This window comes from Chenopodium album, chromosome 22 (genome assembly GCF_948465745.1).
Source record: "Chenopodium album chromosome 22, dcCheAlbu1.1, whole genome shotgun sequence".
In the NCBI taxonomy this organism is placed as follows: domain Eukaryota; kingdom Viridiplantae; phylum Streptophyta; class Magnoliopsida; order Caryophyllales; family Amaranthaceae; genus Chenopodium; species Chenopodium album.
Genome location: NC_137855.1, coordinates 38,844,319 through 38,862,231, shown reverse-complemented (window position 1 = coordinate 38,862,231; position 17,913 = coordinate 38,844,319). Strand labels below are relative to the sequence as shown.

At 35.0% G+C, this 17,913-nt stretch overlaps 2 protein-coding genes across 2 annotated transcripts; both read left to right on the top strand.

The window, feature by feature from the left end:
* The first annotated feature begins 351 nt into the window (after positions 1-351).
* LOC145604911 (uncharacterized) lies at positions 352-4,034 on the top strand. The gene is made up of 7 exons (XM_081660897.1): positions 352-772; positions 876-942; positions 1,647-1,693; positions 1,839-1,926; positions 2,954-3,087; positions 3,355-3,453; positions 3,539-4,034. The coding sequence occupies exons 1-7, from the start codon at positions 551-553 to the stop codon at positions 3,611-3,613; spliced, it is 732 nt and encodes a 243-aa protein (XP_081517023.1). The 5' UTR covers positions 352-550; the 3' UTR covers positions 3,614-4,034.
* An 826-nt stretch (positions 4,035-4,860) lies between these two features.
* On the top strand, positions 4,861-16,610 carry LOC145603765 (1,4-alpha-glucan-branching enzyme 3, chloroplastic/amyloplastic-like). Its single transcript, XM_081659748.1, has 21 exons — positions 4,861-5,174; positions 5,270-5,341; positions 5,467-5,531; positions 5,972-6,643; positions 7,363-7,535; positions 7,653-7,742; positions 9,337-9,412; positions 9,807-9,914; positions 10,197-10,287; positions 10,440-10,541; positions 11,104-11,206; positions 12,425-12,562; positions 12,668-12,739; positions 12,840-12,944; positions 13,212-13,289; positions 13,369-13,479; positions 13,664-13,744; positions 14,334-14,438; positions 15,390-15,475; positions 15,647-15,701; positions 16,020-16,610. The coding sequence occupies exons 1-21, from the start codon at positions 4,900-4,902 to the stop codon at positions 16,050-16,052; spliced, it is 2,691 nt and encodes an 896-aa protein (XP_081515874.1). The 5' UTR covers positions 4,861-4,899; the 3' UTR covers positions 16,053-16,610.
* The last annotated feature ends 1,303 nt before the right edge of the window (positions 16,611-17,913 follow it).

The following is a 17,913-nucleotide window of genomic DNA, read 5'->3' as shown; positions in this document are numbered from 1 at the left end:
AAGTGTGCAAAAATAGATTGTATTGGTTATTCCAAAACGATAATACAGTAATAATTATAATAATTGATCACAAGATCGATTTTTTTTTTTTTTTTGATAAAATGATCGATTTGGGATTTTGATTACCACAGTCTTTCACCACAGTTTTTCCATTATGTGTTAGAATATTAACTACCTGTCCCACTAATTTTCTTTTTTTATTTTTAAGAAATTCTAATAAATACCAACATTTCACTTTGTGTTGTTTTCGTAAGTAAATAGGCAATAAGCCAATAACATATCCAGTGCATCATCATGAGTACCGAGTACGTCCTAATACTCCGTGAATTTTAAAGTCACTCCAACAACTTTTCACGACAACCTTCTAATTCATAATCGTCAAATCCTTTTAACTTGTTACCAATTGGACCAATCCATATTGTAATGGATTGTTTAGATTGTGAAAACGAGTATTAGACTATAAAGCCCAATACTATCTCAGGCTCCTCAAATCCCAAGTCATCTATTTACAAGCCAGAAATATTACTCACCATTTTTTTTTTTACAAAAAATGGCAGCTCCGGCAATGGAGGGTATAGCAGTGACAGCATTAAGATCAGTGATGAGCCGCGTCCGTCAATCGGCGGCGAAAGTTGGCCGTGACCCCGGCGGAGTAAGGGTTGTTGCGGTGTCCAAAACAAAACCAATCTCTCTCATCCGCCAACTCTACGACGCCGGCCACCGTTGCTTCGGCGAGAATTACGTCCAAGAATTCCTTGAAAAAGCTCCTCAGGTTTCTCTCTCTATCTTTCTCTCTCCTCCTTTTGAGCTATTATTTATATTGGGTTTGAGAATTTAATTGGAAAAATGTTGTCTTTTTTTTGTGGGGTTTGCAGTTGCCGGAGGATATTGAATGGCATTTTATTGGGCATTTGCAGACTAATAAAGTCAAATCTCTGCTCGGTAAGTTCTTTTATTTTGGAAATTTGAGGAAATTACAAGTGTATTTAGTTTAATTGTAAATAAATTAAATTTTTAAGAAATTAAATGCTGATATTTCCTTGAAAAATGGTTGTATTTCTGGAATGATTAGATTATTCATAAGTTTTTAGATTTGTTATGTAAAAAATGAAAATTATGGTGTTTGAGTGCATAATTCTGTTCTATTTGATGCTATGTGCATAAGTACTCAGCTTACTAATTACTGGTTCCTTACTTCCTTTCCTTTAATTCTGCAATATTGTGTAAATGAAAATTTATGTTCATTATTTGAATGTACTAATCTAATTTGAGGTGGTGAATGGTAATTTAGTTGAGGGGATCGAATTTAAGATTAAAAAAAACTTTTATTGATATGATGAAATGTTGGAATAGTTTACTGTAAAGTATAGGGTGATGGAAGAATGCTAGTACAATTGGTGCATTTGCAAAGCTAATTGTTCATGTTTGACTGTACCTCTTAATACCAATCCAAAACTCATAAATGAGCTGTTTTAAAGAGGGGTTTTGTGACGAATACAAAATTGACAAAATATTGTCTTTAGTAATGTGCATAATTTTAGAAAGTTATGCAATCATCTTAGCTCTACTTTTACTGATAATCTGAAATTCCAGTCTTATATATTATGTGACTCAACCATTTCCCTATGTTTGTTTCTATTGTGCAGCTTGTGTGCCAAACCTTGATATGGTTGAGGGTGTAGATAGCCAGAAGGTATGATTTCTTAATTAACTGAGATCAGAAAATAGCTGGTGTATCATTTGAACTGGTTCTTTTATGTTCATTAAAGATATTTATATTCAGTTTGCTTTTCTGTGTGAAATCCTTGAACTGACCAAAAACTATCCATGCTAAACAGCTAGCCAATCATCTTGATCGTGCAGTGTCAGCTATAGGAAGAAAGCCTCTTAAGGTTTTGGTGCAAGTGAATACCAGTGGTGAAACATGTAAGTATTTGAAACAACTTCAGAGTTCCAAAGAACTTTCTGTACACCCACTTGTGTAAAAACAGGATATTGGGGGGGGGGGGGGGGGGGGGGGGGGGAGGGGGTTTGGAGCCTTAATATCTTATTTCGATGTGTTAAATATCTTAGTCACTTTCATGCTCTATAATCAGAAGTAACAAGAGGGAAGGAAGGCAGGGGTGGTACTGTGATAGTGTGCCTATTTAGGTTAAGAAGTAGAGTATAGAATAAGATAGGAGCAGAGGTTGCCTTCTGTTCTTAGACTTTTGTTATGCTATATGCTGAGGCTGATTCCCGAACTAGAATCCATTGCTTTCCGGTTCTTACATTTTCTTGATGATGTAGATCCTAACTAATTGTTTGCTCCTGTGGTGCCGTGGTGGCACAATGCTATCAAATTTGATATTTGTGTAATTTTTGTATAAAGAAGATATTCTTAATGGGGATTAGCGGTGAGCTAAAGATGTTCTTTAAGCATGTCAGCTATCATCCATCTACCTTGCTGAGTTGGCAGTGTAGACATATCTGGTCAACGTCACTTTTACAGAACTAATTTTGCATTCTAATGAGTTAATTTGTTGAATTGCGATTAAGTTGAAGGGCTAAATTGCCAAGGCAGCAATGTAGAATGGATTCGATCCTAGGTCTTGAGTATAAACTCAGAATTAGGTTTTGTTCAGTGGGAAGCTGCTCACAGTTCTGATTGCTGTTCTCATTCTTTTAATTATTTTTGTCTAATTCACCATTTACACTAATTTTCTCTTCCATTTTGTTAACAAACCTGTTTCTTCACTTACTTGCAAAAAAATTGAATTTCTTCAAAGTTGCATGTCCTATGGTAAATTGTTAGCTTGTATGGGCATCAATCTCAAGTTATCATTCGGACATGATCTCCCTGTTGCCTTTTGAATTGTACGAGTTTCTAGTTGCTGAATCTACTTCTGATAATATGATACATTACACAGTGGTATTGCTCATGGAGGACATATTTATTCTGATATTGCTACAGCAAAAGCTGGAGTTGATCCGCCAGCATGTGTAGAGCTTGTGAAGCATGTCAAGTTGGGGTGTCCAAATCTTGAGTTTCGTGGCTTAATGACAATAGGAATGCCAGACTACACTTCTACCCCTGAAAATTTCAAGGTGATAATATACTGTCACTTGTTTCTACTTTACCTCATCTTCCACATTAACTTGTTGTGAATAACATCCATTATGTTTTCCCTGGCCATTTGATGTGCATCAAATGGCATATCTTGATACTTAAACTTCTCTCAACTTGTGTTACATCCCACTTATATATTATTTTTGTTTGAAAGAGGTTGTTGTTTTACTAGTATAATGTCTTGTTTGTGAATTGGTTTTCTTGAGATTGATTGCTCAACAAGCTGATCCCTCTAAATTTTGCAGACACTTTCAAATTGTCGAGGTGCAGTTTGCAAAGAACTGGGAATTGCTGAGGAGCAATGTGAACTGTCAATGGGAATGTCTGGGGACTTTGAGCTAGCAGTAAAAAACACTATCTACCATTTTATTATGCGATGTTGTTTGTGAATGAGGGTCTGAAAATGCTTGTGTTGTATAAATTTTGCAGATAGAGATGGGTAGTACTAATGTGAGAATTGGATCGACAATATTTGGCCCAAGGGAGTACCCGAAGAAACAATGAATGCTATAACGGCGCATACTTTCTTCTATACATGGCTGATCTGATACCGCTCGTCTCAACGTTCTGTCATCATATTGTACTCTGGAAGTTCAAATGCAGTGTGTTCATGGCTGTGGCCTGTGGGTATACACATTGGCTGCGAAGTCGTATAATACTTGTGCTAGTTGGTTGTTGCCAGTCTTGTCACAGTTATTGTAATATGTAAGCTGGAATTTATATACCAAAGGCAAACATGAGCTTTCATAATCTGAATACTATTTTGTAAACTTGTGGCCCACAATTTTATAGAAGGCCATACATACTCATGCATTTTGGTTTAACTATACGTTTGCTCTCTACTGTGATCTAGAAAAACTGGTGTCTGAACTTGTTACTTGTGATTGAACAAATAACAAATGACCTCTATGTTTCTTGTTATTTATGAGCATATGTTTCTGATTATACAATGTAGCATATTCCATCTGTTTCTTTATGTTTGTTTCGTTTGGAATCTTTCATTTGAAGTGATACATAGATAGGAAACAACATCTTGCACCCTAAGGTTTAGTAATATATGTTGAATGTAGAAAGAAGACGAGCTACTAAACTAAGTAGAGACAAGGATTTATGATGTCAGATCAACTTTAAAAAATAAATCATTGCTTAAGGAAATGCTACAATCAAAAGGTAATTTTATAACTTTACAAAGTGATTTCAAATTCTAGCTATAAATTGTTAATACTACGTAAAAAAAATAAGTAAAAATAAATGAAATCAATCAATGGGTTTTAGAAATTGCTTTCAAAAGTGAATAAACTGGGGAAATAATTTGAAAAATCGTGAACACAAGAAAAACCTTGTTCGGTTGATTATATGATGATCTAAGGGTTTAAATTGTTTTCTTATTCTCATTTTAGCCTTATAAATTCTCATATGATCTTAATTATATATACGGGATATGTTTTAAATTTAAAGTAAAAACAGTGTTTTCACTCATCAATTAAGGCCCCATGAATTGACTTTTTTTTTTTTTGTGTGTGTTTTTTTTAAAATCAATTTTGACTTTTTTTGAGAAATGATTTCCCCTTTTTTTCAGTTAAAAAATACAGTTAAAAATCAACTGTAGTAAAACAAAGAAAAATCAGGTTTTGCTTAAAAAAAAAAGAAAAATCAGGTTTAACTCGGGAGCTGATCATCATTCTTAAAACGAGTCGACTCAAAAACCCCTCCAAAGTCCAAACTCATAAACCTTCTAAAACCCTCTTATCTAAAACTTCAACACAACTTCTCAAATTTAAGCAAGAAAAATGTTCATCACATTAACAGCACAATCTCAGTGTTATTCATTACAATTAAGCAACAATTATCCTCAATTTCACCTTCCAAAAAAACCCCAATTTCAAAAATTCAAATTTTCTAAGAAATGGAGGTGCTCATCTTCTTCAAAACAACCCCAACAACAGCAAAATCAACCCAGAAAAGGAGAAGAATCATCAACGACTGAGAAACGAGTTGACCCAGTTGGGTTTTTAACTCGACTCGGAATTACCCACAAAGCTTTTTCTCAGTTCCTGCGTGAAAGGTATTGAATTTCCCATTTTTTAGCATTTTTTCCCCAATTTTTTAATGGAAATTTTGGTTTTTGTGTTAATTTTGAGATAATTTTATGTGTTGTAGGCACAAGGCTTATAAAAACCGTAAAGATGAAATATTTCAGCGGTTCATGAATCTCAAAGAATTGGCTTCTGGGTTAGTTATTGTTAATTCAAAAATGTTGATTTTTTTTATTTTATTTTCTATTTTTTTTATTTTGACAATGTACTATGGTGGAAATGTATATGGTTCTTATGTTGTTTGTGTGTGTGTTTCTGCAGGTATGAATTGTTGGGTATGCATCGCCATCCGCAGCATCGGGTAGATTTCATGGAATGGGCTCCAGGTTTTCCTTAATGCACATTCTGTAGTTATGTTATATACTTCCTACGTTCGGGGTTTAGTTGTCAGTTGTCAATTGTCACGTTACTAGTTCAAATTAATAAATTATACTTAGTTGTCACTTGTCACATTACTAGTTCAAGTTATATTGTCGACGTGATTGTTAATTTTGGATGGAGTTCTGTGTTGGCTCTTCACTTTTAAGATAACTAGCAATCTTATTTTCTCAATTGTTAAGTGGCACACAATAAAAGGGAAAGCTTAACCTTTTGTTATCATGAAGGAATGAAATGGTGTAAGGGGGAGGAATATTAATGGTGATAAATGTGTTTAGTTCTCAATCTACCGTTAGTACCTTTTTTTTTGTTTCAATTCCCCATCGGCCCATTATGCTTGTTTTTGCAAAGGTTGCTCATATCATGTTGTCACATCATCCAACCACAGGTGCACGATATTGTGCTCTAGTTGGTGACTTCAATAATTGGTCTCCTGTTGAAAATGCTGCTAGAGAAGGTCACCTTGGCCATGATGATTATGGGTATTGGTTTGTAATTCTTGATGATAAGTTGAGGGATGGAGAAGAGGCCGATGATCTTTATTTCCAGCAATACAATTATGTGGATGACTATGATAAAGGTGATACGGTTTCCATTGACGAAGCTTTCCAGAGAGCAAATGATGAGTATTGGGAACCAGGGGAGGATCGCTACCTCAATAATCGATATGAAGTAGCATCGAAATTGTATGAACAAATTTTTGGCCCTAATGGACCACAAACACTGGAGGAATTGGAAGAATTACCTGATGCTGAAACTAGATATAAGGCTTACAGAGAACAGCATAAAGATAAGCCTCCTGAATTTGTTCGTTATGATGTGATTGATAGTGGAAAGGAATATGACATTTATAATGTTGTGGCTGATCCAATTTCTCGAGAGAAATTTCGTAACAAGAAGCCTCCTCTTGCTTATTGGTTTGAGACAAGAAAAGGAAGAAAAGCTTGGATGAAGAAGTATAGTCCTTGTATTCCACACGGAAGCAAGTACAGGGTCTATTTCAACACTCCTGATGGAGCTTTGGAAAGGGTTCCAGCCTGGGCTACTTACGTTCTTCCAGGTGAATTAAATTCCTTCTATTGATACTATCAGGAATTATTCAGGTTTGAAATTAACTTTTTTTTTCCATGACTTTTCTCAAGAGTTACCTTGCTCAGAAAAGCAGCAGTTGGAACATTGTTTGTAGCCAATTTGTCTTATTTGTCTTATATGCATGTGCTATATTCTAAGTAAGGAAGACCTTCTCAGATATTGCAGATACTTCTTGTCTTGGATACATACAAAAGATGCTTGATGACCTCTCTTCAAGATATTAGGCTGAGTACTTCTGCTGCCTCAACCTTACTTGAGGCGGAATATGAAGCCTTGTGCTCTGTGTTGTTTGTATGGTTTGTTCAGTATATAATTATAGTTGAGTTTCAAACATGAAATCTAGTAGTTCTGGCTGCTCTTTCTGGTCCTTTGACATTGTTATATTAAAGTAATGACGTTGCCCTAGACTTAACAATCTGACATCTTGTTTCATTGCTACATTACGATTTGTGATGCTACATAAGGTGATTTTGCAGAGGCATTTAGTTATTTACCTGATAAGTTCTGTTTAGTTTATCAAGGTTTGAAATCCACCAATTCCTTTATTATCATCATTCCCATTACTTATATCACTTGTGTGTTTTCTAGAGTCTTGCAGACATTGTTGTTATTTCCCCAAGCATAATCCAATATTGACTTTGTCAGACACTGAGAATTGATTTCATTTGATTCATGCACATGCTATAGACGTGGAGGGAGATCAACCTTGTGCTGTTCACTGGGAGCCGCCACCTGAGAGCGCTCATAAGTGGAGAAACAAGCAACCGACTGTCCCTAAATCCTTGCGCATTTATGAGTGCCACGTCGGAATCAGTGGGTTAGAGCCTACGATAACCTCCTTTAATGATTTTACTGAGAAGGTTCCACTCTTTGGATGATCTGCAGTATTGAAATAGAATATCTATGTTCATCCCTTGATAAGATGTCTATGGCTCTTTCTTTATTGATTTTTTGTTTTCCTGGCTTTAAAATTGCAGACCCTTCCTTTCATAAAGCAGCTCGGGTACAATGCAGTCCAATTATTTGGTGTCATTGAGCACAAAGATTACTTCACAGCTGGTTATAGAGTGAGTTAAAACTTTTATCTCCATTTTCATGGTCTTTTCTGTGAAAAAGAAGGGTCCAATTGACAAAATGATACATAAAACTATGTGTATTGGACAATTTGGTATATAAGGTTACACAGTGATACTAAATCAATGGACACATATAGCCCTAATATTTAACCTTTTATTCAATTCTCCTATTGGCTCCTAATGGTTGTTAGTTAGGGAATCGAACAAGCTTTGAAGGGTGGTAATTTACAAGATTCGCCACCAGAACTGTGGTATATACTTGATGAGGTCATTGCTTGGGTAGCTTTTGCCATGTTTTGAACTTTTCTTGTTTCACTTTTCACGAATGGTCCCTTTTCACAATTCATGTTAGGCGATCCAAATAATTTTTGGGAATAAGGCTTTGTTGACCCCACTTATGGGATTATGGCTTTGATTGGTTGATTGATTGATTAATTTAAAAAGGCTTTGTTGTTCCTTTATTTTTTAGGCTTTTCTCACCCTTGTACCCCCAAAAAATGTAAAGAATGAAGAGGGATGAAATCCAATTTTCTAATAAAAGTTAATTCCTCTGTCCCTAATAGATTGCCCTTAACCTCAAATTCACTTTAAGAATCAAAGCAAGATTTAGTGCAGGGTAGGGACAAGTATTGATGAGGAGGTAGAAGAGATGAAGAGAACAAGTAGGGTTGCAAGTGGAAACAATTTATCAAATAGGGTATGGGGCAATCTTTTAAGGGCATCCATTTTTAGTATTTGGGGCAATCTTAAAAGAACATACATTTTTAGTATATGGGGCAATCTTATAAGAACATACATTTTTAGTATATGGCGCAATCTTTAAGGATGGGAGGGAGTAGAAAACTACAAAAGTAAAGTATTGATGGGCACACACTATATCTATGCCTATATGTTTCCGTGGCTATTTTTATATACCAATATGTACCCAATTGAACTCTGTCTAGTGTCTACCAAATTGCTGAATACCCTACATATACCAATTTGTCAGTTTGGCACTACTTTGGCCATTAAAGAAGATGATTGAACATTGATTTAGAAATCAGCGGAGCTCACGAGCATATCTTGTTTGTCCAAGTTGATTTTGCTGCTGGGACTAGTGTATCACTAGCTGTGTGTTTCACATGCTTAACTCTTCTTTAAAATGTTATCTACTTGCATTTGCTTAATTGTTGGTGAGATTAATGTGGTGACCTCCTGTTAAAATGATGCTTGGGCAGTTGAGCATAAATAAGTATATGTGGGGTAAAAGTGCACAGCTACAAGCCTGCAAGATACCACATGTCACCTTTCCTTATCTTTGCAGCCATTTATGTGTGAATTATGAAACCTTGACTTGCATATAGATACTTTTATGTATTATGAAGCTATTAGAATGTGTAGTTACTCTTTAGATTAATGATAGTATTTAACCTTTAAAAAAGAAACCTTAACCCAAATGCTTTGTATCATTTCAAGTTCTATATGCCTCCTTTTCTCTTTGGAGGTTAATGTATGAAGAAAAACATATTCAAAGTATGTTTTTTTATTATTTTATTATTTTTTATTCTTTGCAGTACTTTAGTAGCTTATTTGAATGTTGATACAGGTTACCAACATGTATGCTGTAAGCAGTCGTTATGGCACACCAGAAGACTTCAAGCGCTTGATTGATGAAGCTCATGGTTGTTACCCATCTTCTATAATAGTATAAGCAAGATATCAATTACTCTTTATAATACTCTATTCTGAAAAATTTGGGTGATGGGAACTCTTGACTTTGATTTATAATCTTATGGACTATGGATTAAGTATATTTTCAAAGAGTTATAGTCCATGCTATCAATGACTTATCCAGTGTTTTTTGGGGTAAAATGGTCATTGGTCATGCAGTAGGTACCTCTTTGGAAATAAGTTAGCCATCAACATGTTACATACCTTAATATATATCATCAAGGCTAAAGGCATCTCACTGAATATGTACCAAACCTCGGGGTATTCTTGGTGAAATTTTCTTTACTTGTTTATCTGGAGGGGAAACCAAACAAAATGATTTTGTTCGTATTTATTCTTTGACAGGTCTAGGACTACTAGTATTTCTAGATATTGTGCATTCATATGCAGCAGCAGATGAGATGATTGGATTGTCACATTTTGATGGAACAAATGACTGCTACTTTCATACTGGTAATCTTATTACTGATACTTCTGGTGTTCTGTGGATTTATGATTCACTCTATGTCTATGTCCCCTTGCCATACTTCATGCTTCCTAAGATGTCGTTCTTCATGGGTGTCCAGAAATTTATATGACCAAAAGCATAAAGAGAATCGAAGTATAACTCCAAAGTGCTTGTTTCCTTTGCCTTCATGTCATTATTTCAGGAATTATGATTTTTTTTTTTTTTTTTTTTTTTTTTTGAGAAGTAATATTTCTGAAGCTAGTTTAATGTGCTTGTTTTGTGATTAGGGAAACGAGGACAGCACAAATATTGGGGAACTAGAATGTTCAAGTATGGTGATGTTGATGTGCTACAGTATCTCCTTTCCAATCTGAATTGGTAGTGATTCAACTTTTAAGATCTATTGTTTTACTGTTATCATCGATTTGTATCTTTTGCTTATTTGTCAGCTCATTTTGTTAAAGTTATGTTCTGTTAACATGATGGTATATGAAATTGATTGTTTTTAAATTGATGGTTTATTTGAGCAGGTGGGTTGAAGAGTATCGAATTGATGGTTTTCAGTTTCATTCGCTCTCTTCAATGATTTATACACACAATGGCTTTGCTAGTTTCACTGGTGAATTGGGGGAGTAAGTCTTCATAAATGTCTTTGCTGTCTTTGTTAAAGGAGTATTGCATTGCCAAACATCTACATTACTAATTCCAGCAAATCCCAAAAGTAGACATGCGTCAAATTATCATGTTGATACTTTTTAATTCTTATATCTTGTTACAAAATTTTAGCCCCTCACTCCCTCACTCTAAAATTATTGATGCATTTTGTGGGGGAAAAATCAATAATTAAAAAGTTCGACTTATCAGTTATCATAATTTGTGGATGGGATTATCATTTTAACTGTAGCAATTCTGATGTTGCTGGATGAATTTCCACTATCCTCTTTATTTTTTTCTTTTTTTATTTTTATTTATTTATTTTTATTTTTATTTTTTAATTATGATTTTTTTAAAAAAAAACTTTATTCAAACATTTTACCGTGTACCTTTACAGCAATTTTCTGTTGTAATTTTTTTCAAGCCGGCATGTGCTATTTGCAGAAGAGGCAATCATTTTCTTAGACATACTTAATGCTCTAAATGCATCATACCTGATTAAAACATTGATATTGACTTGTAAAACTTGTTTAATTACAGATACTGCAACCAGTATGTAGACAGGGATGCCCTAATGTACCTAATCATGGCAAATGACATTCTGCATGTTCTGCATCCTAATATTATAACTATTGCAGAAGATGTAAGACTATTGCTTTTGGATTGTCACTATATGTTGATACTGTATTTTTTTTCTTCACATCTCGTTCTTATCTACTATTTCATTGCTGCATGTAACACTGATCCTCTCCATCCATTACCTTCTCTCTAGTGCTATGTGCCCCTCGAAACCCAATTTCTTCATTTTATTCTTAACTCCTTCCATCCAAGTCATTTAAAGTCCTCCTTGACCTCTTCTAAGATTCTCATGATCACACCTCTCTACTTTCCTTACCGTGTTTCTTCTGGTCTTCCTTGTAATTGCCCAAACCAGCGTAGTCTGTTCTCCCTTATTTTACCCTCAATATCTGCAACTCCAACATTCCTTTAAGATTTCAGACCCATATAGCTATGTTGGTCTGATTGGCGTATTGTAGAATCTTTCCTTTAATGTTAAGGGTTACTCTTGTCACACAATACCCTATTTGCAACTCTCCATTTGGTCTACCTTGGTTTAATCTTGCTCAATATCTCCATTATTCTGTAATATCAAACCAAGGTACTTAAAACACTCGCTCTGGGATAACTCACCATCCAAACTCCAAAGCTCATCCCCGCTTGACTCCCTAGTAGTGCTAAATCGATATCCCATGTACTACATTTTACTCTGACTAAATCTGAACCTGCGGGACTTAATCCTTTTTCTCCATTGCTCCAAAGCCTTCACTCCGACTTTAGTCACTTCCACCAGTGCGATGTCATCCGCAAAACTATGGTACCTCTTCCTGGATAGACAGACCTTGTTTCTTTGTTCTAATTTGCTGCAAAGGGAAAATGACTTAATGCTGACTCTTGATAATGTCCAATAGTAACTACAACACAAATCCTAACATCTGTTTTCATGTCTTGGTACATATCCTTAATTAAGGCAATATATTTTGGAGGAATACCTTTCTTGGCCATTGCCCACTAAAGTTCTTTTTTTGGCACTTTGTCATAATCTTTCTCCAGATCAGTGACATCATATGCAATTCCCTCTTTTTCGCTCTTTTGTACTCCATCGTTTTCTTTATCAAATCAATCCTTTCCATGGTTGAACGTTCTGTCATAAACCCAAACTGTTTCTCTAAATTTCCTACATACTTGTACATCTCCTCAATCTATGCTGCATGCATTTATTAAAGCTTTAGTTGATTTTCATAAACATGTAATTGTGGCCGTTGTACTTCAATTCTAAGATCAGTGTTGCTATATTGTTCAGGCGACATATTATCCTGGATTGTGTGAGCCCACTTCTCAAGGTGGACTAGGATTCGATTACTATGTTAATCTTTCTGCATCTGAGATGTGGCTGGACTTTCTTGAGAATGTCCCTGATAACGAATGGAGCATGAGTAAGGTTGTACAACTTGATAATTAGATTTCACCATTACAATTTAAATTGATATGGTCAGTTATTCAGACTACAAACTTTTTTCTTGCAAAAAATGTCTATATGCTGCAGATTGTGACAACATTGATGGGTAGCAAATTGCATGCTGACAAGATGCTTCTATATGCTGAAAATCACAATCAGGTGATCAGTTTCTCTCTATTCATCAGAATTGTATGTTTGAACTTTGAATTCTTACAGGAATCTGTAAAAATTCAGTCTCATATTTTTCTTTCTTGTTCAGTCCATATCTGGAGGGAAGTCTTTTGCAGAGATATTATTTGGTAATATTGAAGAACAGTCACTAGAATCAACAGACTTGTTTCTAAGAGGAACATCATTACACAAAGTATGCCTTTATGCTCCCTTTTCCTGGTCCAAATTCTAACTTTGGATTGCAATTTGTGTCTTGAGAGAATATAGATGTGTAATTCATCATATATATATATATATTTTTTTTTATTTTTTATTTATTTATTTTTTTTTGCCATTGCTTCTCATCAATTTTTCGTTATATAGTGTTTATATGTTCCTTGAAATTTGACGTTATTGTGTAATTCAGTATAAGAAAGTTTGATGAGTTTACCTTGAGAAACTCAAGTTTTTCCTGCCTCAGCTTATCAGACTGATTACCTTTACTATCGGTGGCCGTGCTTATCTCAATTTCATGGGCAATGAATTTGGGCATCCCAAGGTGACATGTCTCTTACTATGTTGAAAATGCATTGCATAATTTGCATCTTCTCATGTGGTATGGCCTTTCCTCGTACTAGAGTGTTGAGTTTCCAACAGCAAGCAACGACTTCTCAATGGAATCAGCTAACCGACGTTGGGATTTGTTAACAGAGCAAGGCATTCACTGTGATTTATATGCCTTTGACCAGGTCTTATTCTATCCCTACAGTTTTGCCGCATTTGTTCTCATAGTAACAATAGCTTCTTACTTTGTTCTTCCCTTCCTTTCCACCATCCCTCTTAAAATTGGGAGGAAACATTGTGGAAAGTTGATATATTTAACATGGAGAGGTTATCATGAGATACTGAGTCCAGCATGGTTTTCTTTTGTAGGACATGATGAAGATGGATCAAAGAGAAAGGGTTCTTTCAAGAGGCTTACTAAATGTTCACCATGTGAATGATGATACAATGGTATGTTTGGTAATACAATTCCAACTATCATTTGTAGAAAATGGTTCTTGTTTCACTTTTGTTGCAGTATGCCTATTCTTATTCTATCTAGAAATCCATATTCCTGAACTTAAAACTATGTATTCTTTGTCCATTAAAGGAGCAGTTGAACTTGATAGAGTTCATGACCCTTTGCAAATCAAAACCTCAGGCATTTTGTGGGTTTGGAAACATATGTATGTCTTTTCTGTAGCTATTTTGCACAATGTTGGGAATTCCTGTTGGAGAGCTACTACGATAGCATTTTCTTCCATGGGAGTTTGACAATCATTTCGAGTTTTTGTATCTAGATGATTGTTCATGGCTACTGAAGTTCATATGATAGAGAAACTTCTTACATGAGCACATAGTATTTCTATTGATGTATACTTTTTTGCATTTGACTGACTTTTTTATTTTTTATTTTTAAGAAGATACTTTAGTACTGGACATAGTGACCTGCCAATAGGAAAATAAGGAAATTGGAGGTTTCACATGAAGTTGGAGGTCTCTTTTACTCCATCAGTGTGAACAACACAATTAATTTATACAAGTTTCTCTTACTTTACAGGTAATTTCTTACATGAGAGGTCCGCTTTTGTTCATATTTAACTTTCATCCGACTAATTCATACGAGAGATATTATGTTGGAGTTGAAGAGGCTGGGGAATATCAAGTAAGTCTGGATCTGTTTATGAACTTCTGGTTTCTCATATGTTTAGAAAGTTATTTCTGCTGTTGCCACTAAAGATGCTTTACCTTATATGCTGTTCTGTGTTTGTTGTCCTGTCTATGTATTATACATGTAATGAATGTCTGAGATTGTCTTTTCCTATAACTTATTCATTCTAGCATTATTTGTTGTATAAGATTAGATGTTGGCCATGTTGCATTGTATTGATGTTTGCTGTCAACAGCATTAATCAGTACTCCCTGCATTCCATGAGTTAATTTTAGGAAATAGCAGATATTCAAGAGACAGATAATTTGAATGGGTAAGGAAAAAATTACGTAAGAGGAGACAAAAATTAAAAACAGCATGTTAACATAAAAATGGGATGGGGTAGCTCAAAAATAAACATTATGCATGTTTGACTTATTTCAGTTATAAGCTCGTTTTGATCTTGATTTTAGCTTTAAGAATGCAGAAATGCAGCACCTTAAAAATTATAAATGTTAGCTGCCTTATCATCATCAGACTTTGGTTAAATTCTAATCTTTCTGAGAATAAGTAACATGGATCTTGAATAGTTACTGAACTGGCAAATTTGGCATCAAACAAATCTGGAGAAGTATATTACTGATCATTAATTGCCGTCTATGTTACTAAGACAAAGCTACTCGTGTTGAACATGAAATGTGCAGAGATTTTAGGCTCCATCCTTTAACAAAAAATTACCAATTAGTCCAATATGAAGTGTCAAGTACGCATACCCATGTGTCAATGTTAGTCTGTTATTGGTACCTGAGGTGAAATGAAGAGCGCAATTATCTACTTCCTCTTTTTTAAAATTGCACCGTTGTCTCGTTAAGAGTTTTTGTGTTGATAAAAAGCGAAATGAAAGATCATAAGCAATGAATTCACTTCTAACTTTATAAGAACCTTACGCTTAAGTTGATGTTACAGATTGTTCTAAATACTGATGAGAAGAAATATGGTGGAAGAGATATTGTCAACCGTGAGCAATATCTCCAGAGAAGTATTAGGAAGAGGTTAGCATGTTTTTTTTCTTTTTATAAGTGTTTCTTTTTTATTTTTTTTCTTTTTAAATTTATTTATTTATTATTATTTTTTATATATATATACTCTGTACTTTCCGTACATATTTTGGTTTGCTGCCGTTTGTTAATCTTCCTTGAACTGAATCTCTGCTGGTTATGCAGAATTGATGGTCTCCAGGACTGTCTACAAGTGCAATTGCCTAGTAGGACTGCTCAGGTATTTAGCTTTTATTTTTTCAAGATCAAAAAAAAAAAATTATTGGTGGTGGATTTCTTCTTATAAATAAGGAGTGCTTGATTTTTAATACGGGGTAGTTATATATGAAACTGAAGGACAAAATTCATTGTTATTGTAATCACGAAGGGGAAAATTTTGGGTGATTAGCTTATTATATCTTCTCTATGATATATGGTACAGAAGATTAACATCCTTCTGTACAAGAGTCCATGATCATCTAGATGAGTAGATGCTGAGACTTCTTGATTTCATTCCCATGGATATTGAATTGCAATATGGGTTTGCAATGAATTGCAGGTCTACAAATTGTCACGAATATTGAGGACATGATTTTTTAACGGATAGAGGAATGCAAATTTTGCAGACATATCTAGTTTGGACCTTGTACTGTTGTGAGTTACAACTATGCTAACTGATACTGGTAGCAAGTGATAGACTAAACCTGAATGACAGTTCAAGAATTAATGTGCTTTTGGCAAAGGATAATGTACACACTATCAAACGAGATGCGGGCAATCTTGTACATATGACGCGTTATCACTGCTCTCAGGCCTGTCTGCGGGAGGTTTATTTGGGATGCAGTTCCAGTGACCTCAAGTCCTCAGTTGGAGAAAATGATGTCATGCCAACGAAGGGGGTTATGGAGACAAACTAAATGTTTATTACTTAGCCTGGTTTAGCATAGGTAGGACAAGTTGTACGCTGAAAGCCTGGAGGGTATGTACTCAAAACTGTCATCAAAAGTACGTCTAATTTGGTCATTGTTGGTGCCATGCTTTATAAACATACAATGTAAATTTGCATGTAATACTACATACGAAGTATATACTTTGTATATGGTAGTCAAATATTGTTAATAGCAAGTAAAGGGTTTGTTTTTTCACCAAACTTATGAGAGATATTAAAAACAATAACAAAATAAGGTTTATGACGTTGATCTAATGGGTTTACTGTGACAAACGAGCCGAAGGGTTACTGCAATGGATAGATGTAATTACTTTTACAAATAAGTGGAGTTATTCTTTAGATAGTCAAATTAAAATAATAAGGGTTACTCGAATGGACAAATAGGGTTACTTAATTTTTAATTAATTGATTTACTTGTACAATAAATTCGGGTTACTCTGATAAGCTGATTTTTCAATTGGTGTTTTTACTTTTTTTATTCTTTTGTAGCCTTTTCTCTCTATTTTACTCTTTTCTACCCCTTTTCTACTTTATTTTCTGTTTGTAGTATTTACTTAACCTTTTTTTTTTTGCCTCTTTTTGGCGCTCTTGTGGTTCCCTTTTGTTGGCTTAACTATATTGCAGGTTTGATGACCAAAGAATGTGATTTAAACCACCACTTAGCAAATGATGGCTTGAAACTTGAGATTTTCTTCTAGTAGCAATGGCAGAGCCTTTCCTCTCTACTAGCACAGCCTCTCCGTTGGCTCTGCCTCTCCTCATCACATGAGAAATGATCCTTGTTGAAAAAATTACCCCATTTGGCATAATTGTTGAAGCTCTAGTAGTGCTGTGGACTCTCCAATCTCCATGCATCCTGCTACTAAACTTATTGCCTCTCAAATTGATTTGAATAAAGTAAGAGGCGCGACCTCTCCAGCATAGAGGTGCGGCATCTCACCCTCTCCACCCCCCTGACACAATATCTCCTATTTAGAGAGGCCTCTCCTCTAAGTTCTAAACAATCTACCTTACCCCTAACTAAATATGATGCGGCCTCTTCAAAGAGTGGCGCGACCATGCCTAGGTTTCTCTGCGGTTATTCTAGAGGAATACTTTATTATGAATGTAATTTAGAACTTCAATTAATTAGTGAATTAAGCTTAGAATTCTCAACTCAATTAGTGTAGAAGATAATATCAAGACTTGTTCTCTTGTTTTCAGCAATTATTTTCAAACTTTGAATTAAGTAGTAATTTCTATCCTTTTCTGTTACTATTTTATGTCTTTATTTACTTTGAACTTCTAATAGCTCTCTTAATCTTGCATAATTGTTATTGTATGTTTAATCTACACTTGGTTTGCCAAGTTCGTTATCCTAACCGTCTTCTCTGCTTCACCGGGAGCCTGGCCGCTGAACTAGATTCCCTGCTAGCGAGAGCGGCATAAAGGAGCACAAACAGGGGTTTTTTTAAAATGAACGTGGATTCCTAACTGTTGGAGCAACTTTGTTGCAGTATCTATC

Bases quoted from the DNA above. Each gene is read 5' to 3' on its own strand.
- LOC145604911 (XM_081660897.1), top strand. From the start codon at position 551: ATGGCAGCTCCGGCAATGGAGGGTATAGCAGTGACAGCATTAAGATCA. The intron at 943-1,646 runs GTAAGTTCTTTT...TCTATTGTGCAG, and splicing joins TAAAGTCAAATCTCTGCTCG to CTTGTGTGCCAAACCTTGAT. The intron at 3,454-3,538 runs GTAAAAAACACT...TAAATTTTGCAG, and splicing joins CTGGGGACTTTGAGCTAGCA to ATAGAGATGGGTAGTACTAA.
- LOC145603765 (XM_081659748.1), top strand. From the start codon at position 4,900: ATGTTCATCACATTAACAGCACAATCTCAGTGTTATTCATTACAATTA. The intron at 12,740-12,839 runs GTGATCAGTTTC...TTTCTTGTTCAG, and splicing joins ATGCTGAAAATCACAATCAG to TCCATATCTGGAGGGAAGTC. The intron at 15,702-16,019 runs GTATTTAGCTTT...AATGAATTGCAG, and splicing joins TGCCTAGTAGGACTGCTCAG to GTCTACAAATTGTCACGAAT.